Raw genomic sequence first — 25,924 nt, forward strand, 5'->3', positions numbered from 1 at the left:
TTGAGATGCAGAGGAAAGATACTAGGTGCAGGGTCACTTATACTGCTCTTTGACATGTAGATGTCCACCTGGATGTACTGGGGAGGCTTGGAGAGACATTATTGGCTTCTGATATGGAAAGATCACCCTGGATCTGTGAGGTGGATTCACCAGAGAGGAAGGCTTTGCTTCCTGGTAGGGAAGGGAGTCAGGAGACTCAGGAGCAGCTTAGGTGGGTGGTGGAAGGCCAACCTGAACAACGGCCTTCTCGTGGAAGGGACCACACTGTGGGGATAAGGAAAAGGCTGGTGTGACAGCTTATGTAACTACATGAGCAAAAATACAGGAAAGGAAGCCAATCAATTGGTTGATATTTAATAGAAGGAGAAAGGTTAAAATTCAAAATGATAGAATGGGCTCTAGAACATACAATGTAATTTTTCACATTCCTATTCTACACATAGGAGGGAAAGGTTAAGAATAGGGCATCTTTGGAGTAGGCACAGAAACTGAAGTTACTGCCTTCTGACCTTTTAAAGTCTTAACCCAGGGATGAGTTCAACTGCCGAAATTTCAGAGAAGGAGCTGGTTGGGGGTGATGGAGCACTTGAGGAAGGAATGAAGGTTCAGAACAGCCACCAATTAGAGTGGGGGGTGGGGAGGAGGGCAACACAGTGCAGGATTGCCAGAGAATATTCAAGACAAGCCAGTTAATGGTGCTGCTGTTTTGTATGTGTGTCTTCCTCCAGTAGACAGGAACAGAAAAGCTGGGTTAGACTCTATTTGTGGTTGAAGCCTTGCTCAGCAAGGACAGTGGAAGGATCAGGGGCTCGATAGACAATAAATGAGAGAGTGTGTCAGGTTACAGGGCTCTTGGCATCCAGGCTGATTGGAAGAGCCTGAACCCAAGAGAATTTGGGGGAAATGTGGTACTTTCTTGCCCCTTAAGGTTTCTATCAGGTGTAATTTGTGGTGATGCTGAGGAAGTGCCTGAAAAAATAGGCTGACCTTCAAGCATGCCGGTGATTAAGATTTTCATATGAGTTTGGGTGGGAGTGCGGCAGGGGGCAAGCAGCTCAGTGTGTCCTTTTGCTCTCCAGTATGTACTTGAATAAGGACAGTCACCAGTCAGCTTGGTACTTCCCACCTTTGTGACTGACTCAGAGCAGATATATCCTGTGCCTAGGTCTAAGAATAAGTGTTTATAATTCTGAAAGTACTGTTCTCTGTTACTTGAGTCAGTTTAGGCTTGTGCAGTTATATAGAGCAGGCATTGGTCTTCAAGATGTGTAGTAATGTCAGAAATCGTGGCCCATAAAATGTGTCTTTGTCATAGGACTTTTTAAAAGTAGAGTTTTGTTCCTGGTTGCAAAGGAGATTGGGAGAAGAGCGGAATGAGGCATTTGTACAAAAGGGCAGAAGTCAGCTTTTTCTATGGAAAATATACTGATGAATTATTTTAAAATACAGCTGAATCAATCAGCAGGTGCATTGATGCTAGCCACTCAAAGTAATCAAGAGGACAGGTTGTAAACACAGTACACAAGCTCCTACAGACCACTCTGTTGTGTGGTTCTGCGAGCATTTCAGTGTGCTTTCTTTGTCTTCCAGTTTTGTTGATTGCAAGGAATGTGGCCGGAAGATGCATCAGATTTGTGTTTTACATTATGATATCATTTGGCCATTGGGGTAAGTAATCTCCTGCGATCTTGGGAAAGAGAAAGCAGTTTTACACAGTGGAGGGGAGGGTGCCTGCTGCTGCTGCTGCTGCTGCTGCATGTCATTCATTGTTGTCAGCAAGAATTCAGCAATTAAGATGGATGGCAACTGGTTCTAAATTTTTTAAGTCTTTAAGTGTTTGCCTGCTTTAGGAATTACAGAATCAAAGCAGTCTGCCTCTTTACTTTTGTATAATGATGTGATTTAACCGCCAACAAGGTATCTTAGTGTTACATTTCACTGGTTTGGCAACATACACTGTTTTTTATAATCTGATCACACCCATTATGTTTTTGCAGCTTTGTGTGTGACAACTGCTTGAAGAAAACTGGCAGAACTCGAAAAGAAAACAAATTCAGTGCTAAGCGTAAGTTGTGGAAGGATTTCTGTTTTCTGGTCTGTAGGTTGTAGAAACTTACATAATTTTCCCAGTTTTCCTTTGGTTCCTTGGAACACGTCACTTGTCCAGTGTTTTTATGTTTGTTTTCTAACACTTTGTATTTTGTCTTCCCCTTAAAGAGCATAATTTGTCCTGATCATTATATCAAAGTCAGCTTTATGAACAGTCCGTGTTGTAGATGAAAGTTTAGAAAGCCTAAATATATAGTAAACTGGAATTCTGGGAGAGAAAATTTGTTGGCAGATCATTCTCAAGTAGCTTAGAAGTAAGACCTTCACACACACACACAGATATTCTCTCTGAGCAACACAATTAGCCCTGAGCCTGTATATGGGCAGCTGCTTGCCCATCACTAGGTGTGGACCCTGCTGTTGTGAGGAGTGACCCTCTTGGGTTCCCTGAGGATTGGCCACTATCCACCCAGCACTGGCAGGAGCCTGGTCTGCACAAAGATTTGTTGGGAATGTCAGTCACTACTGCATTTAGCAATCTGTTGTCTTTATGATAGCAATCTGTTACTACTAAAAGTATCTGGTGTCTTTATGATAGCAATCTGTTACTACTAAAAGTAACTTTTCATAGGTAGTTGTGATTTTTTTAATAGATAACATTTTTTAAAAGTGTACAATATATAACCTTTGTCCACTTGGCTCTCAAGTACTAGGGTCCGCCTTCTACCACATGGTGTTCCCAGGCTGGCCTTGTGGTGATTTAATGGTGCACCTGAATAGGAAGCCACCTGTAGCAGCACCTTAGAGTGCACCTGTCTGGTGTTCCCTGCAGTTCTCATTTTTCCAGCAAGACAGGTGACTGGCACACTGCTCAGGGCGTTTCCAACAAGACCCAGGCCATCTGAAGTGCTGGGAGTAGAAGAGAGATGATGGGATGGAGGGAGAGGTCACTCGCTGGAGGCAAAGAGGAGGCTACTCTATAGGCTACCAAGTCATTGTCAGTTCAAGTTCGAATACTGTAGTTAATAAAGTCCGCAGCTGTCCTATAATTTAAATTCACTCTTGTAAAACATTTTTGAAATATTGATGAACTCATTATTGTAACATTTCTGTGTAGGTTAGGGTTTCTCAACTGAGCCACTGTTGATATTCGGGACCAGATAATTCTTTGTTACGGTGGCTGTCCTGTGCTTTGTAGAATTTTAGCGGTATCCCTGGTGGCAACCCACTAAATCTCAATAACCCCACCCCCAGCCTCACCCTCATGAGTGGTGACCATCAGAAATGTCTCCAGACCTTGCCAGGTGTGCCCTAGGGGCACAGTTGCTCCCTGGTGAGAACCCCTACTTTAGAGTGTCTGTTCCAAGTGAGATTACTATAAAGCAATCTAAAGCAATCAGCACCTTTGAAACATTTGCCTAGGGCAGAGCTTCAGTGACCTAATTAAATTGCTAGGAGAGCTAGGCCTCACTAGGAGAATAGTTTCAGCCAGAAGGCACAGGATTAGAGCAGGGTGTGGGTCATAGAGGAACTGGAGAGCTGGCCTATCTCTGACCCCACCCCAGTGTCCAGAGAATGGTAGAGAAAGACATGTAGACCATTGGTAGATGAGCTTTAGGGTCTAAGATACAGAACACTTGCTTATAGAAAAGGACCTTAGAAATCTAGTGTCACTCCTTTTTTTGGAATAGTCTGCAAGGTTTTGTAGATCACAAAGGAAAAGTTGCTTCATTCATATTTGCACTGACTACTGGAAATGTCTTCCAGCTGCTAGTCAGTGAATGATATTCACAACTGACCTTCCACTCAAAGCCACTTCCCTACCTTACACCACACACAACTCAGCTTCAGGTTGTTGAAGGGGAGAAGGAAACACTGCGAATGCACTCAAGGTTGCAGTAAGAGTATTTTTATTGTGCTGGGTTATAAAAAGCCTTCCTTACAAAAAAACCAAAAAAAAATAGAACCCAAAGTGAGAAAGCAATAGGCTAAAGGATTTGATCACATAGAGAAAAATAAAAGCTTCCCCACCACCCATCTCATGGACAGAAATGTACATTGAATGCCCATGGTGGGATATACAATTTGTAATGTTCATTTTAGACCCAGCAATTTCATTTTTCACGTATCCTACAAAGATATTTGCACACATATAGGCAGTACAAGGACACTCTTCAGGGCATCATGGTGACAGGTGATGGGAAAGTGGGAACAAGTGGCCAAATAAAAGGATGTGGCCACAGTGCAGAAAACTAGGAAGTGGTGTAAGAAGGAGGCAGAAGAGTGTGCACTGACTGCAAAGAGGTTGCAGCCGTGATATCTGGGGGAAGAGCTTGTATAAATACTGGGGGACCTGAAATACACCTCTGTATGCATCACATGGGTGAGAATCAGCCGACTTTCACCCAGGAAAAACTGCATCCCCAGTATTGCATCTCTGAACTTATGCTGGCTGCTCCCCATGTCCTCCATGTCATACCCCTTCCCATGGGAGAACTACTCTCCAGCCCTCTTTACATTTTCACAGTGCTCGGCTTGGTGCTCATAACAACATTGTTGCAAGTTGTCTTGTTTAAGTACCTGTCTCTTTAGTGCAGGTAACTTGGGTGGTTTGAAGAAAAAAGTAAAGATCTAATTTTAAAGGTCCTTTGTTTGCTTTTTGAAAACTCTAGTGTGTGGGGTGATATTTTCACAAGAGAAGGGGGATTCTCTCACTATGGTGGCCCTTCTTAGCTATGTCCTCCCCCCTTCTGGATAGGAAGCCACCTCATAAGGGAATAAAATGTACTCAGCAGCAGCATGGAGGGGTGTGGAGGAACATGGGCAAGAACATGACACTTGACTTGAGGGGCTTCACAAAGAGACAGGATGGCCTGTGGGTCCCTTGCAGCTAATGCTGCATTTCTCAGGATAGTTGTCTCAGCCATGGGGTGTGCAGAATAGAAGGGGTCCAGAGCGTGACCACACGGCTGTGTACAGGGTACATCTTCATCAGGGTATGAAATAGGTCACAAATCCACTGCCCCTATTATTACAGCTATTCAAGTTTTATTTTCCTGTGGGGTTTTTATTTCATTGCCATTGTATGTTTTTCTTTTAAAATCACTTTTCTTGAGGTATACCTTATCAAAAAAATCTACCATTGATAGGTTTATTGCATAAAATGGAATTTAGAAAGTTAGTCTAAATTTTCCATATATTCTTGGCCTCAGTAAGGAATCTTCTAAAATCCCAAATAGCTTTTTTTTTTTAAAAAAAAACTTCTCATTAATGTTGTGAATATTTAAAAAGTCAATAAACATAAAGAAGAAAACATTGCCCTGGCTGGTGTGGCTCAGTGGATTGAGCACCAGCCTATGAACTGAAAGATCACTGGTAAGATTCCCAGTCAGGGCACATGCCTGGGTTACAGGCCAGTTCCCCAGTTGGGGATGTGTGAGAGGCACTCACACATTGATGTTTCTCTCCCTCCCCTTCTCTCTAAAAAAAAAGAAAATATCTTTAAAATCCCATTATATATAAATAATTATTGTGAACCTTGTGCTGCTCTTACTACTAGTCTTGTTTCCCCATGTGCAAAGAGTTTTTTATGCTATGACTAATATTTTGCCCCTGGGTAGCTTGCTGTATATACCCTGTCACAGTGGCCATGCCTGGAGCATTCCCTGGGAGAAGGGGTTACAGAAGAGAGGAGCCTACCCAGGAGCAGAGCAGGGCGGGTTTGGTACTGAGACAGTGTCAGTGTTCCTGCCATGATAGGAACACTCAGGGCTTAGTCGGCGGTGGAACGTCCTGTGTGCTGTTTCTTAACTCTGCAGTGAGGACTCTCCTCAAAGCTGGGCAAGAAGAGGAAAGCAGGTCACGGAACACATTTGTACCATCCCTGCCCTCCTCCAGGGAAAGCAGTGGCAGGCCCCCCACTTCATTAGCGTTCTTGCCTTAAGACACAGCTGTGACTCTAAGCAGCCACGTGCAAGCACTCAGGACCAGATCTCTACTTCACCAAGGCCTTGGGGAATAGGGAGGCAGAGGGCTGGTGGGCACAGCATGGCTCTCCTGGTGCCTGCTTCCCTACTTCGCCCCATAGCCCATCTTCTTTCAGATCCAGGTCTACCTTCCTGTCTCTTCTGCCTCTTATGGTTTGAAAAAGGTGAAAATATCTTGCCCTGGCTGGTGTGGTTCAGTGTATTGAGTGCTGGCCTGCAAACTGAAAGGTCACCATTTTGATTCCCAGTCAGGGCACATGCCTGGGCTGCGGGCCAAGTCCCCAGTTGGAGGCATGAGAGAGGCAACCTATTGATGTTTCTCACACATTGTTTCTCTCCCTCTCTTTCTCTCTTCCCCTCTCTAAAAATAAATAAATAAAAATAATTTTAAAAGGATGGAAATAATGTGGGCACTTGATGGCAATTTTCAGGGTATAAAGTACCTGAGATTCCAGAGTACCCCTTTCCCTCATAAAATTCTTACCTCATAGTACAGAACAGCTCCCTTCTGGATTTAGAGAGCATTAATTCTTAAAATATATTAGACTACACTAAAAGGAAAAAATGGATTCTGTGGCCTCAGTTGCTGCCTTCATAGCCCTTCCAAAGCCCTCTCATCTCTTCTTCTAAACTTTCCAGGACTGCAGACCACACGATTGGGAAACCATTTGGAAGACCGAGTCAACAAGTTTTTACGGCGACAGAATCATCCAGAAGCCGGGGAAGTCTTTGTCCGAGTGGTAGCCAGCTCAGACAAGACTGTGGAGGTCAAGCCCGGGATGAAGTCACGGTTCGTGTACAGACATTGTGCCATTTTCTAAAGCAGCACTGTTCTAGTCCTTGCCCCACCTGGTTAACAAAAAGCCCCACTTTCTGGCAAAGCTTTTTGCATAACTTACAGGCTTTCCATGGTTAGGGTATAGCAGGCCCTTTTCTCTATCCCAAATTCATTAGAGGTGGTAAAATTTCTGGCCAAGTGAAACTGTCACAAAGAATGGGATCATGGATCCATGCTTCCCCAGGCTGGTGGGATGCGTTCTGGGCTGGTAGTCAGAAGAGGTTACAGGCCTTGGTCTTCTCTGTCCTGAGTGGGTTTAGAGCAGGAGATTTAGGTTGTAAACAATGACGTGCACAAACATCAGATTCTGACTTTTATTTCAGGTTTGTGGACTCTGGGGAAATGTCTGAATCTTTCCCATATCGAACCAAAGCGCTCTTTGCTTTTGAGGAAATTGACGGAGTAGATGTGTGCTTCTTTGGGATGCATGTCCAAGAGTATGGCTCTGATTGTCCCCCTCCAAACACAAGGTAGTCCTCTCTCTCCTTTCAGGGGGTGTCATGCTGTGTTACAACAGACTCAGGCTGTGTGTGTCTGAAAGGACCTGTGTGTTTTAGAGCTTGGTTTAAATTAAATAATCCGTGCTTGATTAACCAAAGTAGCTAGTTCAGGTTCCCTCTAAGCCAGTGGGAAGTGAAGCATTTTTGTGACTGTTTCAAGCATGTTTTGTGTTTTGAGTATTTGTGGGTCCTGGTTCTGGTCTTGCTGTTGTCCCTATCTTACCTGGACCAGGTAGACCCACAGAGAATAGAGTAGAGGCCACTCCCATGAGCCTGGACAGTTTCTTAATGCCCCTAGAAAAATGAAGTATCTCTGCAAAGAGTTCTTTCATGTTCATTCTAGAATCTGGGTGAGAGGGAATTGAAAATAGCTTTTCTTAGTTTGCCCTTATCTTTCCATGGTTCTCCACGGTGAGTGATGCCATTGCTTCTCAGTTTAGTGATGAAATTGGACTCCATTTATTGACTGACAGAGGCAGTTGCTTATGGGAGGTTTCTTATATCCTGTTTGTAGCCAGTGTAAATGCTATCAAAACAAAATTTATTTCTGTAGCTTGTTTTTTTTGGATGTTGTTTGCTTTCAATTTAGGGGATACCCTGAACTTTCATTAATTTCTCTCCCCACCCCCAGGCGTGTGTACATATCTTATCTGGACAGTATTCACTTCTTCCGACCTCGATGCCTTCGGACAGCCGTTTACCATGAGATTCTTATTGGATATTTAGAGTATGTGAAGAAATTGGGGTAAGTTTCATTCAGATTATCCAGAACTAATAAAGCCTTCATTTTTAATTTTTCCTGTATATTTATTTTGTGAAAGTATGGGAGTGTTTAAGTTTTAGTTTAACATCATTAGCTGGATTCCAAAGTCTCCAGAGCTCCTCACCACAGTGCATGTGCTTTTCCTGCCTACTGTGTTCTTTTCATTATTATTCCATTCTGGTGTCTCTTAAAAAAATTACTGAGTCATATTTTATATATTATAAAATTCATCTGTTTAAGTGTACACTTCACTGACTTTCAGTAACTTTGTGAAGTGGTGTAGTCATCACCATAAATCAGTCTCAACATTATCATCCCCCAATAAGATCCCTGTGCCCATTTGCTATTAATCCCTGTTCCACATCTGCCCCCAGTCACCACTGATCTAGTTTCTGTCCTCATAAATGTGTCTTTTTTGGATATTTCATATGAATGGAATCCTATAAGATGTGGTTTCTTGTGTCTTCTTTCTCTAGCTCTGATCTCATGTTTTAGATCTGTCATATTCCTTTCCCAAATTTGAAAACGTTAGAGGTATTTGACTGAAGTGTCTTAAACGGAATGAATGTTTTATTTTAACTTAAACCCTTAGTGGGAAATAAATACCCAACTGTCTTTTCTGTGTGCAGAAGAAAGTAGTTCGGAAATTCATTGTGTTCCTGAGGAGAAGCCATTTGATATACCTGATGAGTCTCTTGTCTTCCCAGACTTTCTCCTGTGCTCACAGGTTCTCTTGCAGCCTAGGCCCCTTTCCAACATGCTCACCCTGAGAAGGGAGCATCTTAGGGCTGACTTCCAGGCATGCATTTGGGCACTCTAGAGATCTTTGGCCTTACCCTCACATCCCCCTCTCCTAGCACACTAATTTGGAACCCCTCTCAACATCTTACACATTCTGCCACAAGCACTGTGGTCATTTCTTTGCTTTCTCTTTTCTTTATAGTTATTTCTATCCTTGCTTTGGCCCCTGTCCTCAGCTGTACTTGAAGGCAGGGACAGTTTCACTCAGCCCTTTAATCTGAATTATGTATGTGTGTCCTGCAGGTATGTGACAGGACACATCTGGGCCTGTCCCCCTAGTGAAGGAGATGACTACATCTTCCATTGCCACCCCCCTGATCAAAAAATCCCAAAACCGAAGCGCCTGCAGGAGTGGTACAAGAAGATGCTGGACAAGGCTTTTGCAGAGCGAATCATCCATGACTACAAGGTACCGGGTGCTTGCTATAGGAGGGTGTGCAGTGGGTTTGTCACCACTGATTTCCATACCTTCATGTATCTTCCTTTCACACTCACACGTTAGAATTGTATTCACTTATGGAGATTAGAAAGCAAAACAGTAAAAGTAAAAAAATGCAGAAGCATTTAATCTGCAGTCTGTCAAGATCTTTTAGTTGGAGGTCTGAAAGCTTTGTGTTGCTTGTTTAAATTGTCCAATCTTGGCCATTGTGCACCATGGGGATATGGTGCTTTGCTTGGGTCTGCTTGTCTCACTGCTGTTCTTTGTTCACTCTCTAGGACATTTTCAAACAAGCAACTGAAGACAGGCTCACCAGTGCCAAGGAACTGCCCTATTTTGAGGGTGACTTCTGGCCCAATGTGTTGGAGGAGAGCATTAAGGAACTAGAACAAGAAGAAGAAGAGAGGAAGAAGGAAGAGAGTACCGCAGCCAGTGAAACGACGGAGGTAAAGTCCCGACATCCCCACCACTGCACCCTTCTGGAAAGCTTGCTGGCCCAGATAAGTGTGCTGACAGCTGAATTCTGGCAGACTGGAGAGAACTTGTGCTGTTGAGTTCATACTATGTGGCATTCTTTGTGGTAGAGTTTTCACACATAACCTTACCTTGTCACCACACACAGCAGGTCTGTGGCCTGGGAGCACAATCCACACTGGTTATTGGGTGAGCTGGCATGTGGGCACTGGAGACACATCACCTAATAGAAGAGGATGGGAAGTGCTTGCTCTGTCATCTCTGGGCAGAACAGATAAGGAGGGCTAACACATGGAAAGGTGAGAGATGTGGGCGCCAGGCCAGGGAGCCCAGAACAGACAGAAACAAATGGATGCATCATAGTCAGGAACCAATCAACTGATTTAAAACAATACAGCCCTGGTCAACGTAGTTCATTTGGTTGGAGCATTGCCCTATAAACTGAAAGGTGGTGGGTTCACTTCTGGGTCAGCGCACATGCCTGGGTTGCAGGTTTGGCCCTGGTTGAAGTACATATAAGAAGCAACCCATCAATATTCTTCTCCTAATCTCTCTCCTTCCTTTCCCCTCTAAGCATGTCCTCCAGTGAGGTTTTAAACAAAAGAACTTTACAACCCTGGCCAGTGTGGCTCAGTTGACTGGAGTGTCGCCCATAACCAAACAGTTTGCAGTTTTGATTCCTGGTTTAGGCATGTATTGATTCCCTTACCTGGGCACACACAGAAAGTAACCAGTTGGTGATTCTGACACATCACTCTTTCTCTCCCTTCATCTCTACTTTCCTTCATCTCTCCCTCCTTTTTTCTCAAAAGCAATGAAAAAATGTCCTCAGGCGAGGATAAAATAATAATAATAATAATAATAATAATAAATAATAGGGGACACATGGACAATAACGGGGGAGGGAAACAGGAGGGAGGTGCGGGAGGGCTGAGAGGTGGGCTGGGATGGGGGTAAAAGGCAGAAAACTGTACTTGAACAACAATTAAAATAAAAAAATACAATTCAAAAAATAATAATAATTAGTTCCAGCCAAGATGCAGACATGGGTAGATACACTTCACTTCCTCACACAACCTAAAAAAGGGTAACAACCAATTTAAAAACCAAAAACAACCAGATGTCATTTTTCTCTGTCAAGAAAAGGGAACTGTATGGAAGTCCAACAACCAAGGAGTTAAGAAGAAACTTTCATCCAGACTGGTAGGAAGAACAGAGAGGACATGTGGCAAGGCAGCAGCTAGAGGACCAGACGGTCCCATAGCCGTGTGTGGATAAGCCAGGAGAAACTGGGGAGAGAGATAGACTATGCAACCCAGGGTGCCAATGTGGGAAAATAAAGCCTCAAAACCTCTGGCTGTAAAAACTTGTGGGGGTTGAGGCGACGAGAGAAACTCCCAGTCTCACAGGAGAGTCCATTGTAGGGGCCCAGAGGGTCCTAGAATGTACACAAGCCCTCCCACCCAGGAATCAGCACCAGGGCAGCTCCTGAAAGGGCACATTTTGCTTATGGAAAGTGTGGGGGAAGTGACCAAAAGCTGGAGCAAGCAAGCAGAGTTGTTCCCTCCCTCATTCCTCCCTTACATACAGTGCCACAGTGCAGTGATGTGGGTTGCCCCATCCTGGTGAATACTAAGGCTCTGCCCCTTCCAAAATAACAGGTGCACCAAGACAAAGAAATACGGTCCAAATGAAAGAACAGATCAGAGCTCCAGAAAAAGAACTAAGTGACGAGGAGATGGCCATACTATCAGATGCAGAGTTCAAAACACTGGCAGTCAGGATGCTCACAGAAATGATTGAGTATGGTTGCAAAATACAGGAAAAAGTAAAGGCTTTGAAAAGTGAAAGGAAAACATAGAGAACCAACAGTGAAGAGAAGGAAACCAGGATTCAAATCAATGATTTGGAACAAAGGGTAGAGATAAACATTCCACCAAAACAGAATGAAATAACAAGAATTCAAAAAACTGAGGAGATGCTTAGGAACCTATGGGACAACCTAAAACGTTCCAACATCTGAGTTAGGAGTGCCAGAAGGAGAAAAGGAAGTGTGAGGAATTGGAATTTTATTTGAAAAAGTAATGAGAGAAAACTTCCCCAGTCTTGTGAAGGAAATAGGCATAGAAGTCCAGGAAGCTCAGAGAAGCTCAAAGAAGTTGGGCCCAAAGAGTAACACACCAAGACACATCTTAATTAAAGGACCCAATGTTAAAGATAAGGAGAGAATCTTAAAAGCAGCAAGAGAAAAGGAGACAGTTACCTACAAAGGAGTTCCCATGAGACTGTCAGCTGATTTCTCAAAAGAAACCTTGCAGGCAAGAAGGGGCTGGAAAGAAGTATTCCAAGTCGTGAAAGGCAAGGACCTATGTCCAAGATTATTCTTTCCAGCAAAGCTATCATTTAGAATGGAAGGGCAGATTGAGTGCTTCCCAGATAAGGTCAACTTATAGGAGATCATCATCACCAAGCCCTTTTTATATGAAATGTTAGAGAGGCTTACCTAAGAAAAAGAAGATCAAAACTATGAATAGTAAAATGACAACAAACTCACAATTCTCAACAACTGAACCTAAAAAAAAAACAACTACTAAACAAACTAGAACAGGAATAGAACCACAGAAGTGGAGATCACCTGAGGGTTATCAGCGAGGGAGTGGGGTGGGGAGGTACAGAGAATAAGTAGCATAAATGATAGGTAGAAAATAGGGGGAGGTTAAGAATAGTATAAGAAATGGAGAAGCCAAAGAACTTGTTATGTACAACCAATGGACATGAACTAAGGAGGGGAGGGGATGCTGGTAGGAATGGGGTACCAGGCAGGAGAGGGATAAAGGAGAGAGGAGAATGGGACAACTGTAATAGCATAATCAATAAAATATACTTAAAAATAATAAAAATAAAGGAGCCCTGGCTGGTGGTGGGTCAGTGGATTGATCACCCAACTGCAGAATAAAAGATCACCAGTTCAATTCCCAAACATGTCTGTTTTGCAGGCCAGGTCCCTGGTTGGGGGCGTGCAACAGACAACTGATCAACGTTTCTCTCTCTCTTTTTCTCCTTCCTTTACTCCTCTCTAAAAAAATGATAATAATAAGTAAATAAAATCTTTTAAAAATATTAAAAGAGTACTTTACAAACTAAACACACCTACAACTTCCTGTGGTGTCTGCACTCATGCACTTACCCCAGGTCCTCACTGTGTGCAGGCATGGGCTTTAGCAGTATAGTGAGAACAAAAGAAAATACCATCCCTGCCCTCAGGGGTATATGTTCTAGTAGAAGAAACAAGAAAAACACATGCGCAGCACACTCTGAGAGAGTGGTGGAGACTTTGGAGAAAAGAAAGCACAGGGAGATGGGGCCACTTCCCAGGGAGGGGGTGAGGTCCTATCTAGAGCAGAGGCATCTGAACAGAGACTGACCTGGTGAGAAGGAACCCAGAGGATCAAGGAGAGAAGGAGCTTCCAAAAGGAGGAGCAACATAAGTGTCTGAATTCGGAGCGAGTGTGCCATGTTTCAGAGTGTCCCGTAAGACGTACTTGGGGTCATAGCTATAGCTATAGATGCTATGAGAAATATGTGATGAATTTTGAGATTAGTACCCCAAGAATTTGGGGTGGGCCTTTGTGGCAGGTAAGGAAAATGCTAGGTCATGGATTCCTGTTGTGTCTTTTGCTTCAGAAGAGGGAGAGCATATTGGGAGGAAGTCAGAATTGGCTGCAGACGTGTTCATGTTATAGTGCCTGTTGATATTCTAGAGGAGTTGTGAAAGCTTGTGGCCCTCACAGGTGTGCTCAAGGGGTTGTGTGGGGCTGGCATTCAGAGTTGGGGGTCTAGAGTGACTTGCTCAGTGTCTGCACTGTACCAGGCAGGTGTGCTTCACCCGACGGTCTCCCACTCAGCCAACCTTTGAAGGACAGGCTAGATTTTAGTAGAAATTCAGTTTTGTTTTGTTTTGTCTTTTTAAAGACTTTATTTATTTTTAGAGCAAGGGGAAGGGAAGGAGAAAGAGAGGGGGAGAAACATCAATGTGTAGTTGCCTCTTGGATGTCCCTCACTGGGGACCTGGCCTGAAACCCAGGCATGTGCCCTGACTGGGAATGGAACCGGTGGCCCTTTGGTTCACAGGTCCGCGCTCAGTCCACTGAGCCCCACCAGCTAGGGCAGAAATTCACTTTTATTGGGAGAGAGATCAGACCTGGCCTATGAACCCCAAGGTCCCTATGTGTGTCTGCCAATGCCAGACACCTTTGGGAGGTGGCCTGAATCAGAATGTGCATCTGGTGGGTGGAGGACAGTGGCCAGGTTATAGCAGAGGGAGGAGAGTTATGCCGTGACGGCAGAGATTCCATAGAGAGGAACTTTGCAGGCAGGGGTTGGGGGCACTTTAGGCCCCAGCCGTGAGTCCTGTTCAAGGGTGACATGTCTGCCTCTGGCCTGGTGGGGAGGAGGTACTTTCTGGGAGATGGAGATAGATAAGGGCTGACTCTCTTTGCTGACCATGGATTTGCATGTGGTGGAGAGAGCAGGACATGGAGACGAAGGACAGAGGCACTATTTAGTGTGCCCAGTTCACATAACTAAGCATTCCCTTAGTTATAGACAGCACTTCCGATTGAAAGCTGCTTTGCCATTAAAAGTGATCTTTAATGGGAGAAATGAGGAAATGCTTTGCTATAATGGGAAAAAAAAACAGGATGCAGCCTCAATTCGTATGTAACCTCAACTTTGTGAAGAAAAATACACAAAGTAAATGTGCATATGTGCTGATGCTTTGGTGACAAAAAAAATTATTTTATTTACCTATATTTTTCAAACTGCAGAGAATCTGCTTATTTTATAAATTAAAATACAGGCTTTATATTTTAGAATAAAGGCTTATAGAAAACTTGAGAAGATGGTACAGAGTTACTTATATTTCAGGACCAGTTTCTCCTGATGACATCCTAAATTGGTGTGCCGTATTCATACAATTGCTGAACCAGTATTTTTACATCATTGTTAACCAGAGTCTGAAGTTCTTAAAGTGTCCTTAGTTTTTACCGGTGTCCTTTTCTTTTTTTTAAATACATTTTATTGATTATACTATGACAGTTGTCCCATTTCCCCCCTTTATTCCCCTCCACCCTGCATACTCCCCATCACCTGCATTCCAATCTCTTCCCCCTTTAGTTCATGTCCATGGGCAGTACACATAAGTTGTTTGGCTTCTACATTTTCTGTACTATTCTTAACCTTCCCCTTAACCTGTCTGTTTTGTACCTACCATTTATGCTACTTATTTTCTGTACCTTTTCCCCCTCTCTGCCCTTCCTACTCCCCCACTGATAACCCTCCATATGATCTCCATTTCTGTGACTCTGTTCCTGTTCTGGTTGTTTGCTTAGATTTTTTTTTTTTTTTTTTTAGGTTTGGTTGTTAATAGCTGTGAGTTTGTTGTCATTTTACTATTCATAGTTTTGATCTTTTTCTTAGATAAGTCCTTTTAACATTTCATATAATAAGGGCTTGGTGATGATGAACTCCTTTAACTTGACCTTATCTGGGAAGCCCTTTATCTGCTCATACATTCTAAATGAGAGTTTTGCTGGATAGAGTAATCTTGGATGTAGGTCCTTGCCTTTCATGACTTGGAATACTTCTTTCTAGCCCCTTCTTGCCTGCAAGGTTTCTTTTGAGAAATCAGCTGACAGTCTCATGGGAACTCCTTTGTAGGTAACTGTCTCCTTTTCTCTTGCTGCTTCTAAGATTCTTTCCTTATCTTTAATCTTGGCTAATGTAATTATGATGTGCCTTGCTGTGTGCTTCCTTGGGTCCAACTTCTTTGGGACTCGCTGAGCTTCCTGGACTTCCTGGAACTCTATTTCCTTTGCCAGAATGGGGAAGTTCACCTTTATTATTTGTTCAAATAAGTTTTTCACTTGTTGCTCTTCCTCTTCCCCTTCTGGTACCCCTATAATTCAGACGCTGGAACATTGAAAGATGTCCTGGAGATTCTAAGCCTCTCCTCATTTTTTGGAATTCTTATTTCTTCATTCTTTTCTGATTGTATGTTTCTTTCTTCCTTCTGGTCCACAATGTTGATTTGAGTCCTGGCTTCCTTCCTGTCACTGTTGATGCCCTGTACATTTTCCTTTATTTCACTTTTCATAGCCTTCATTTTTTCCTCTGGTTTGCGACCATACTCAACCAATTCTGTGAGCATCCTGATTACCAGTGTTTTGAACTGTACATCTGATAGGTTGGCTATCTCTTCGTCGCTTAGTTGTATTTTTTCTGGAGCGTTGATCTGTTCTTTCATTTGGACCATTTCTTTTATTGTCTTGGCATACCTGTCATGTAGTAATGAGTGGAGCCTTAGGTGTTCATCAGGGTGGAGCAAACCATGTTGCTGTGATGTGATGCTGTATGTGGGGGAGGGTTTTGATAGGGGCCAGTGCCACTTGCTGTGCTCTCTGCCAGTTTTCAGTCACTTCCCCTGCTACCCACAATCAAATTGGGTCTGTCTGGTGCTGATTCCCAGGTTGGGTGGGTTTGTGTACATTCTAGGACCCTACGGGTTTCTCCAGTGAACTGTCCTGTGAGGCTGGGAGTTTCTCCTGCCACCTCAACCCTCACAGGTTTTTATAGTCAGAGGGTTTGAGGCTTTATTTCTCCACACTGGAACCCTGGGTTGTGCAGTCTACCTTGCTCCCCATTTGTTTCTCTCAGTTTATCTGCACACGAATGTGGGACTGCCAGGTCTGCCAGCCACTACTTTGCCGCAAGTCCTCTACTCTAGGCTGCCCGTCTCCACTCCTCCTACCAATCTGGACAAATGTTTCTTCTTTAACTCCTTGGTTGTCAGACTTCCATACAGTTTGCTTTTCTGTCAGGTCTGGTTGGTTTTTGTTTTTGAATTTGTTGTTGTCCTTTTGCTTGTGCAAGGAGGCAGTATGTCTGCTTACGCTTTCATCTGGGCCGGAAGTCTTACCAGTGTCCTTTTCTGATCTGGGTCTACATTATAGTCACTTGTCAAGACTCCTTGGGCCCCTCTGGCTCTTTCTCAGACATGCCTCAGTGGTGGTGGTGGTGGTGGTGGTGGTGGTGTGTGCAACTGAACTTCCCCAAGAGTAGCACTCCTTTTAGCACCCAGAGAGAGAGAGAGAGAATATTTCTCTTTCTCCCTCTCCACCTTTCCCCTTCTCTCCCTTCTTCCTTTTTTCCTCCCTCTTCCTTTCTGTCCTCTCTCTCCCTCCCCTTGTTATAAATGAAGTTCTTTGGGCGGACCAAGTGAGACCTTGAAACCTAAATAAGAGCTTGAGTTCTTTCCACAGTAGGAAAGTTTTAACTAAGCAGCCCCCTCAGACTTAAGCCATTTGCAACAGTGATGGTGGGTTTCAGGCCTGAGTGTGCCTGGGCAATGGGAGCAGGGTCAGGGAGGTGTCTGCCCTTATGTGGCCTTGCTTGGTACCTGGGTGGGCCACTTTCAAGTTCTTGCTCCTAACTGTGCAGTCACTTCTTCGTTAGCACCTTTCCCGTGTCTCCCACACATGGTGGGTATTTGGAGCCTTTGTGAGGTATAGAATGAGCCACTGAACATGCAGGATATACCATGGAGCTGCAGGTATCCGGTGGAATGGTGTGGAACAGTGAAAAATTACTTTCTTTCCCTCAGTTGTTAGATTCCAAACTAGCATCCTGGGCGTATCCTTCCTTCAAGAAGTATGTGATCGGTGTCCCTCGTGGCTCAGGCAGCACTTGCTCTATTTTTATGTATCACCACTATGCCCACTGGGTTTCAGCTGAGTACACAGGCCCTGCTTCCCTCCTCATCACCTTCCCTTCAGCAGTTTCCTCTGAAGGCAGCAGTGTGTTTACAGCCCATGCAGGTGGGGGTATGCTCAGTGTTCTCCAGCTTGAGGCTGGCTTCATGCAGTCCCCAGGGCCAATAGCTGGGAGTCCCAGCTGGATACTGGTCCTGAAGGAGGAGGCTGGGCTTGTCTGACACCTTTGCATGTTGTTGCAGGGCAGCCAGGGTGACAGCAAGAATGCCAAGAAAAAGAACAACAAGAAAACCAACAAGAATAAAAGCAGTATCAGCCGAGCCAACAAAAAGAAGCCCAGTATGCCCAACGTGTCTAATGACTTGTCCCAGAAGCTCTACGCCACCATGGAGAAGCACAAAGAGGTGAGATGCAGGGCAGGCCGCAGAGCCTGGCATTTGTGCTTCTTTGGGCTGAGAGAAAGGAGGGGGTTTACTGAGAAACCACAGCCCTGCCTCTAGCCAAGAGGAGGGTGAAAGCATGGTGGCACTCTTTCCGGTGGTTTCTACTGTGCTGTGCAGGGTAGGACCAGCCCTAGAAAGCAGAGCTGGCTGGTTGGGTAACACCACACAGTACATTCTCAAGTCAGTTCATTCCCAGGGAGTTGGGCCTTTGACACACCCGGGACAGCACGTATCAGGCTCAGCACAGTCTCAGTTTAGCAGGCTGGGGTAGCCCTGGGTCCTCCAGGGCCAGACCTCCTTGGCACCACTCTCTGTGGGGTGACATCCTCCTACTGTTCTTCTTGCAGGTCTTCTTTGTGATCCACCTCCATGCAGGGCCTGTCATCAACACACTGCCTCCTATTGTTGACCCTGACCCCCTGCTCAGCTGCGACCTCATGGATGGGCGTGATGCCTTCCTCACCCTTGCCAGGGACAAGCACTGGGAGTTCTCCTCCCTGAGGCGGTCCAAGTGGTCCACACTGTGCATGCTGGTAGAATTGCATACCCAGGGCCAAGACCGTTTTGTCTACACCTGCAACGAGTGCAAGCACCACGTGGAGACACGCTGGCACTGCACTGTGTGCGAGGTAGGCCCATACCTCCCTCCCTGTGTCTGCGCTCTGACGGGACTTCTGGCAGAGCTATGTGGTCCACGAGTCTGGGGCACCCTTGGCTCCTCCCCAGTCCTCTTTGGTCTATGCATTTGCATGTTAGGTTGAACTGTTAGACAGTTGGCATTTCCTGGTGGTGGTGGGAGAATGGCCTGGTCTTCTCAGGGCACTTTTGGTTATAAGATTGTTATTTTGGAGTTCACAAATTAGGGATTGGGTTCCTGCTCTGTGCCCACACTGGGCTCACTAGCAGACATTCAAGGTAAGAAGAAGCCAGTCTCCCTTCCCAGAGTGTGGTCTGGTCCTGACGAAACTGGCAGTGGGCCACTGATGTGTGTCCAGGGCACACTTGGCCCCTCAGCAGGACAGGCTGGTCTTCCTGGGAGTCAGCGTGCAGACTCATCCAGGATAAGGACACCATCACAGGCAATTGTTATTTTATTCCCTGTGTGTCATTAACCCCAACTCTGTGTCAGGCACACCCACAGGCCTCGTGGTGCCCCAGCAGGAGTGTGGAGAGAGTGGGAGAGGCACTGGCAGTGCTTTGGTCCCACCAGAACTCTGCCTGGTTCCCCTTTCCTGTTGTCATCCTGGGTCCCTGTGGTTGGAGGTCTGGTGACCCTTCTCCCTTGTCCTGGTTGGGATTTTCTGGCCATGCCACTCTGGTTCCTCCCTGTAGAGGCCTTGGCCCTTGTGTGAAGGGGCAGAGTCTAACACTTGCATAGATAGGTCCCTCACCTGGGGTAAATCAGGCTATTGTGGGCCCTCTACCACCCCCTGCAGATAGTCACAGATTTTTCACCCAGTCCTCGCCTCTCCTGCCAGTGTGGGTGGCCGGGGCGGTCCCTATAGTTATGAGCACCACAGGAATTTCTCAGGATCTCTGAGGGGGAGAGCAGGGCCTTTGTAATGCCCTCAACTTATTCTTCAGCCTCCTCTTGTTTTCCCTCTCCTTTTCCACTGCTGGGATGTTCATGTCTGTTCTGTGAAAAGGTTATCAGTGCAGGCCATAGGGCTCCATTCTCCGCTCTAGCACCTGTTGTCTCAATCTCCAGATGTAGGTAGCTGTTACAAACCTGGGGCAGGGGCATTTTGTCACGGTGGTTTGAACACAGGGCCTTCCTCCTGGTGAAGGCCTTTGAACCCCAGTAGCAGCCCTGAAGAGTAGAGGGCCAGTCTCTATGAACTCGGGTCTGGGGTGCCGTAGATGCTCATGTGGTGCTTGGGAGGAAATGGACACATCAGCAGTCATTCCTTCACTGCCAGGCTTCCCACACCAGGCATCGGGGTGGGGTGGCTGTGTGCCATTCCCTGGGTGCAGAGGAAGGAAGGAGAAGGGGACCAGTGTCGAGCCTATGCACCTGCTCACATAGTGTTAGACAGCAGGCTGGGAAGGGCCAGGAGTCCCCTGGAAGAAGACAGGGTGAGGGTGAGTAGATGGATCACGTGGTCTTTGGAGCCTTCTGTGCTGTGGAGTGGTTCCTGGAAGTGAAGGTTCCAGGGGGTGGCCATAATGTGTGGTCACTCTGGGCTGCATGCTGATGTTAGCCTGTCCCCTTTCCTTATCCACAGGACTATGACCTTTGTATCAACTGCTACAACACAAAGAGCCACACCCACAAGATGGTAAAGTGGGGCCTGGGCCTAGACGACGAGGGTGGCAGCCAGGGTGAGCCGCAGTCCAAGAGCCCGCAGGAGTCACGGCGCCTGAGCATCCAGCGCTGCATCCAGTCTCTGGTGCACGCCTGCCAGTGCCGCAACGCCAACTGCTCGCTGCCGTCCTGCCAGAAGATGAAGCGGGTTGTGCAGCATACCAAGGGTTGTAAGCGCAAGACCAATGGAGGCTGCCCAGTGTGCAAGCAGCTCATTGCCCTTTGCTGCTACCATGCCAAACACTGCCAAGAAAACAAATGCCCCGTGCCCTTCTGCCTCAACATCAAACACAAGCTCCGTCAGCAGCAGATCCAGCACCGCCTGCAGCAAGCACAGCTCATGCGCCGGCGGATGGCCACCATGAACACCCGCAACGTGCCTCAGCAGAGTCTGCCTTCCCCTACCTCAGCACCACCCGGGACCCCCACGCAGCAGCCCAGCACACCCCAGACACCACAACCCCCCACCCAGCCTCAGCCCTCGCCTGTGAGCATGTCACCAGCTGGCTTCTCCAGTGTAGCTCGAACTCAGCCTCCTACCACAGTGTCTACTGGGAAGCCCACCAACCAAGTGCCGGCTCCGCCACCCCCCGCCCAGCCACCTCCTGCAGCAGTAGAGGCGGCCCGGCAGATTGAACGTGAGGCCCAGCAGCAACAGCACCTGTACCGGGTGAACATCAACAATGGCATGCCCCCAGGGCGCACAGGCATGGTGACCCCAGTGAGCCAGATGGCCCCTGTGGGCCTGAATGTGCCCCGACCCAACCAGGTCAGTGGGCCTGTCATGCCGAACCTGCCCCCTGGGCAGTGGCAGCAGGCACCCCTCCCCCAGCAGCAGCCGATGCCGGGCATGCCCAGGCCTGTGATGTCCATGCAGGCCCAACCTGCTGTGGCCGGACCTCGGATGCCCAGTGTGCAGCCACCCCGGAGCATCTCGCCTGGCGCCCTGCAGGACCTGCTGCGGACCCTGAAGTCTCCCAGCTCCCCGCAGCAGCAACAGCAGGTGCTCAACATCCTCAAGTCAAACCCTCAGCTGATGGCAGCTTTCATCAAACAGCGCACAGCCAAGTATGTGGCCAGTCAGCCCGGACTGCAGCCCCAGCCCGGCCTCCAGGCCCAGCCTGGCCTGCAGCCCCAGCCCAGTCTACACCAGCAGCCCAGCCTGCAGAATCTGAACACCATGCAAGCCGGTGGGCCACGGCCTGGCGTGCCTCCACAGCAACAAGCGATGGGAGGCCTGAACCCCCAGGGCCAGGCACTGAACATCATGAACCCCGGGCACAACCCCAGCATGGCGAGTATGAACCCGCAGTACAGAGAGATGCTGCGGAGGCAACTATTGCAGCAGCAGCAGCAGCAGCAGCAACAGCAACAGCAGGGTAGTGCTGGCATGGCCGCAGGCATGGCAGGACATGGCCAGTTCCAGCAGCCTCAAGGACCTGGAGGTTACCCCCCAGCCATGCAGCAGCAGCGGATGCAGCAGCACCTGCCCATGCAGGGCAGCTCCATGGGTCAGATGGCAGCTCAAATGGGACAGCTTGGCCAGATGGGGCAGCCTGGGCTGGGCACAGACAGCTCCCCAAACATCCAGCAAGCCCTGCAGCAGCGGATTCTGCAGCAGCAGCAGATGAAGCAGCAGATTGGGTCCCCAGGCCAGCCAAACCCTATGAGCCCCCAGCAGCACATGCTCTCAGGACAGCCACAGGCCTCGCACCTCCCTGGCCAGCAGATGGCCACATCCCTTAGTAGCCAGGTGCGGTCTCCGGCCCCTGTCCAGTCTCCACGGCCCCAGTCCCAGCCTCCACATTCCAGCCCATCACCACGGATACAGCCCCAGCCTTCACCACACCACGTCTCGCCCCAGACTGGTTCCCCCCACCCAGGACTTGCAGTCACCATGGCCAGCTCCATAGATCAGGGACATTTGGGGAACCCCGAACAGAGTGCAATGCTACCACAGCTGAATACCCCCAACAGGAGTGCATTGTCCAGTGAGCTGTCCCTGGTCGGTGACACCACAGGAGACACCCTAGAAAAGTTTGTGGAGGGTTTGTAGCATTGTGAGAGCATCACTTTTTTTCCTTTCATGTTCTTGGACCTTTTGTACTGAAATCCAAGCATCTAGGCTCTTTTTATTCCTAGATGGAACTGCTACTTCCAAGCCATGGAAGGGTAGATTGCTGTTTAAAGAAACAATACAAAGAATATATTTTTTTGTTAAAAACCAGTTGATTTAAATATCTGGTGTCTCTCTCTCTCTCTCTCTCTCTCTCTCTCTTTCTCTCTCTCTTTCTCTCTCTGTTTTTTATTTTATTTTATTTTTTGGGGGGGCGGGGGGTTTTGTTTGGATTTTTTTGTCATTGCTGGTGACTCATGCCTTTTTTTAATGGGAAAAACAAGTTCATTATATTCATATTTTTTATTTGTATTTTCAAGACTTTAAACATTTATGTTTAAAAGTGAGAAGAAAAATAATATTCAGAACTGATTCCTGAAATAATGCAAGCTTATAATGTATCCCAACAACTTTCTGACGTTGCGGGAAGATTTTTTCTATTGTGAACTCTGTGGGCGTTCTCCAAGTATTACCCCTGGACGATAATAGGAATTGGCTACTGTGTGCACACACGTACACACCCACACACACCTATACATACTGGCTTAAGCCAAACTCTTGTCTTGCAGATGTAGAAATTGTTGCTTTGTTTCTCTGATAAAACTGGTTTTAGACAAAAAATAGGGATGATCACTCTCTTAGACCATGCTAATGTTAATAGAGAAGAGCATTCTTTTCTTTCTTCTATGTGAAACTTGAAATGAGGAAAAGCAATTCTAGTGTAAATCATGCAAGTGCTATAATTACTATAAATAAGAAAATTCAAGAAGATTCAATCACTGTATAGAATGGTAAAGTACCAACTCATTTCTTATATCATATTGTTAAATAAACTGTGTGCAACAGACAAAAAGGGTGGTCCTTCTTGAATTCATGTATATGGTATTAACACTTAGTGTTCGGGGTTTTTTGTTATGAAAATGCTGTTTTCAACATTGTATTTGGACTATGCATGTGTTTTTTTCCCCATTGTATATAAAGTACTGCTTAAAATTGATATAAATTACTGAAGTTTTTAACATGTATTCTGTTCTTTAAGATCCCTGTAAGAATGTTTAAGGTTTTTATTTATTTATATATATTTTTGGAGTCTGTTCTTTGTAAGACATGGTTCTGGTTGTTTGCTCGTAGAGGAGAGGCAGCGGCCAAAGTCTTAGTCATCACACAGGTGGTGACCAGGCTTAGCCAAGACGTGGAAGGTTCTCTTTCCAGTGACTGAGGTGGTCAGCTTAGTGATGGCTGCACACACTCGATGCTCCCCGGGGAACTTCACCCACAAAGTTAGGAACACAAATGGATCAAAAAAAGTACTTTGCCTGTTTTCCACTACCCCTGTCTCAGCCACCCCACCCTAAGCAATCAGAGTAGGGAGGGTTCCTGTACTTGTTTTCAGTCTCCCCACCCCCACTCCTTCCTATGTAACAATTCCAGGATTAATTCAAAGGGTGCTCCAGGGACTAGAGGTGGTTCCTGGCCTCCCTCTGAAATTCTTGGTTAAGGAAGGGAGGATGCCACCACACAGTATGTCTTGCCAGGGCCTCCAACTCTGGGCTGGGCAAAGGAGCTTTGGCCCTTCATTCCCCACCCACTACAAACAGTGGAGTGCTACCTTGGAGGCTGTTGAGGGGAAACGACTGGGGAGCCGTGGTCACCAGCCCTGCTGTGGTAAGACTAGGCCTCCGGCTTCCAGGGACACTTGCACCTGGGCCCACCCCTCCCCTCTGCATCCAGTTTCAGGTGCCCTTAGTGAAGGGATCACACTTGAGTTCTTAAATGTAAAAATCACACCTGAGAGCAGGACCACTACCGGGGCAGTTGAAGTTAGTCCTCGAGACTGCCGCATGCCACCACCACCTGCCCCCCCACCCCAGGGCACTGGTTAGTTGAGTTGTGTCTCATCCCTTGTCCCCCAGCCAGAGAGTGGTCTAGATCAGGAGTTGTGTTAAACTTGGAAATCATGGCCCAAATAGCTTCCCTTTAGTCCCAATATTTGCAGAAATATTTTCAGAACGCTTGATACAGGAATCTAAAGTGAGGAAACTTTCTAAGAAATTTGTTTTAGCACCAAGCTTACTTAGAATCTTGTAGATAATTAAGCCGGGTAAGAATAAGACTAGCACTCCTAAACATCCCCTGTCTGTCTACACCCTTTCCAAAAGGGAAAGCAAGGACATGACCCTCCAGTGGCCATCTTGGCCATCCCCGCTCAGCAGCTTGCCCACTTCTCACACCCATGACCCTCTGATTGGAAAGCCCTGACCCAATGTTCAGACAAGAAGGGGTGAGCTCTCTGGGGCCCTGGAGGGTCAGATCCAGGCCCACCAAAGTCCAGATGTGCAGGCCTGTAACAGTGGGAGGCATCTTTTTCAGGTGATTCTGGAATCCGAAACTGTACTGACCTCGTCTTGGAGTCCATATTCCTGCAATCCAGATGCCAAAGGATGCAGCTGAGGGTGTGGTGTGTGGGTACCCATCCTGCACTTGGCGGATGGAAGTTGCTTGAAAAGCTGGAAAGCCTGGATGCTGTTTCTCAATGCTGTATACTTAGGAGGAGAAGACAAAAGCATATATTTGTGATCAAAAAAGGAAACTTGAAATGTGCTGGTGTTTATAATAAAAGCTGGTAAAATTGCTTGGATTCAAAGATGGTTCCAGTTGGCTAATGACCTTCAGCAGTAGTTTAGCAGCTAGTTAGCATAAGACTGAAAGGGCATTGTTGAGTTTGTCTAGTGTGTGTGTTTAATGATGTCTTTGAAGATTTAGCATGTTAAAAGCAGGAATTGAATGCAACCTTTGGGGAACCTGAGGTGGAGAGGCTTCTGTTTCTGAGATCTCTGAACACACAACTCTTTTGTTTTGATTACTGTGAAGTGAAACTGACTTTAGGCTAAAAAGAGCTTTTAGCACTACATGGGAAGATGGGCTACTTCAAAGAAATAAAAAAGTAAAGTCTTTTAATGAAGGAGCTGAGCTCTAGGAGGTAGCCATTGTGCCAGCAGGAAATTCTTCACCCAACAACAGTGCTGGGAAGTAAACACTGCAGCCATGCCCCTGCAGCAAACAGATAAGCAGGAGCACGGAGGAAGGGGACAAAGCCCACTTGGGACTGTAAAGCAACATTATATCTTCTCAGAATGTCCCATGTTCATTCCATGCATGACTCAAGTACATTTATTGTGCAAAGTTAAGAGTAGAGGAGGGTTAGTTATATCATCTTGGAGTAATTGTGGCACCCAGGCTAATGGGCAAGACCGAGGAAATTTGGGTAAGTAGATGAGGAGGCAAATGGTGTTTTCAATGTCTCGGACCTTTCTAGAGGATTTATTAGTATTTATTGACCGTGGTATCACTGGAATTACTTAACTGAAAAATTTGAAGGGTGCTGACAACTTAGAACACCTCAGTTAAGGAAGTGGTGCAGATATGGTTGAGGGGATTGCG

General features: G+C 46.4%; 1 protein-coding gene across 3 annotated transcripts in view; it reads left to right on the forward strand.

Moving 5' to 3' along the window:
• Positions 1-23,336, forward strand: part of LOC123807079 (CREB binding protein) — a 134,200-nt gene extending 110,864 nt beyond the window's left edge. For all 3 annotated transcript variants that reach the window (XM_045820564.1, XM_045820563.1, XM_045820562.1), the window contains 10 exons: positions 1,591-1,668; positions 1,998-2,065; positions 6,675-6,825; positions 7,197-7,343; positions 8,005-8,118; positions 9,181-9,346; positions 9,655-9,822; positions 17,862-18,023; positions 18,410-18,691; positions 20,288-23,336. In XM_045820564.1, the coding sequence (XP_045676520.1) occupies positions 1,591-1,668; positions 1,998-2,065; positions 6,675-6,825; positions 7,197-7,343; positions 8,005-8,118; positions 9,181-9,346; positions 9,655-9,822; positions 17,862-18,023; positions 18,410-18,691; positions 20,288-22,423 (3,472 nt within the window). In that variant the 3' untranslated portion in view covers positions 22,424-23,336. The remainder of the gene's footprint in view (positions 1-1,590; positions 1,669-1,997; positions 2,066-6,674; positions 6,826-7,196; positions 7,344-8,004; positions 8,119-9,180; positions 9,347-9,654; positions 9,823-17,861; positions 18,024-18,409; positions 18,692-20,287) is intronic.
• The last annotated feature ends 2,588 nt before the right edge of the window (positions 23,337-25,924 follow it).

The sequence above is a fragment of the Phyllostomus hastatus genome, unplaced genomic scaffold (assembly GCF_019186645.2).
Source record: "Phyllostomus hastatus isolate PE091 unplaced genomic scaffold, TTU_PhHast_1.1 phas_scaffold_442, whole genome shotgun sequence".
Classification (NCBI taxonomy): Eukaryota; Metazoa; Chordata; class Mammalia; order Chiroptera; family Phyllostomidae; genus Phyllostomus; species Phyllostomus hastatus.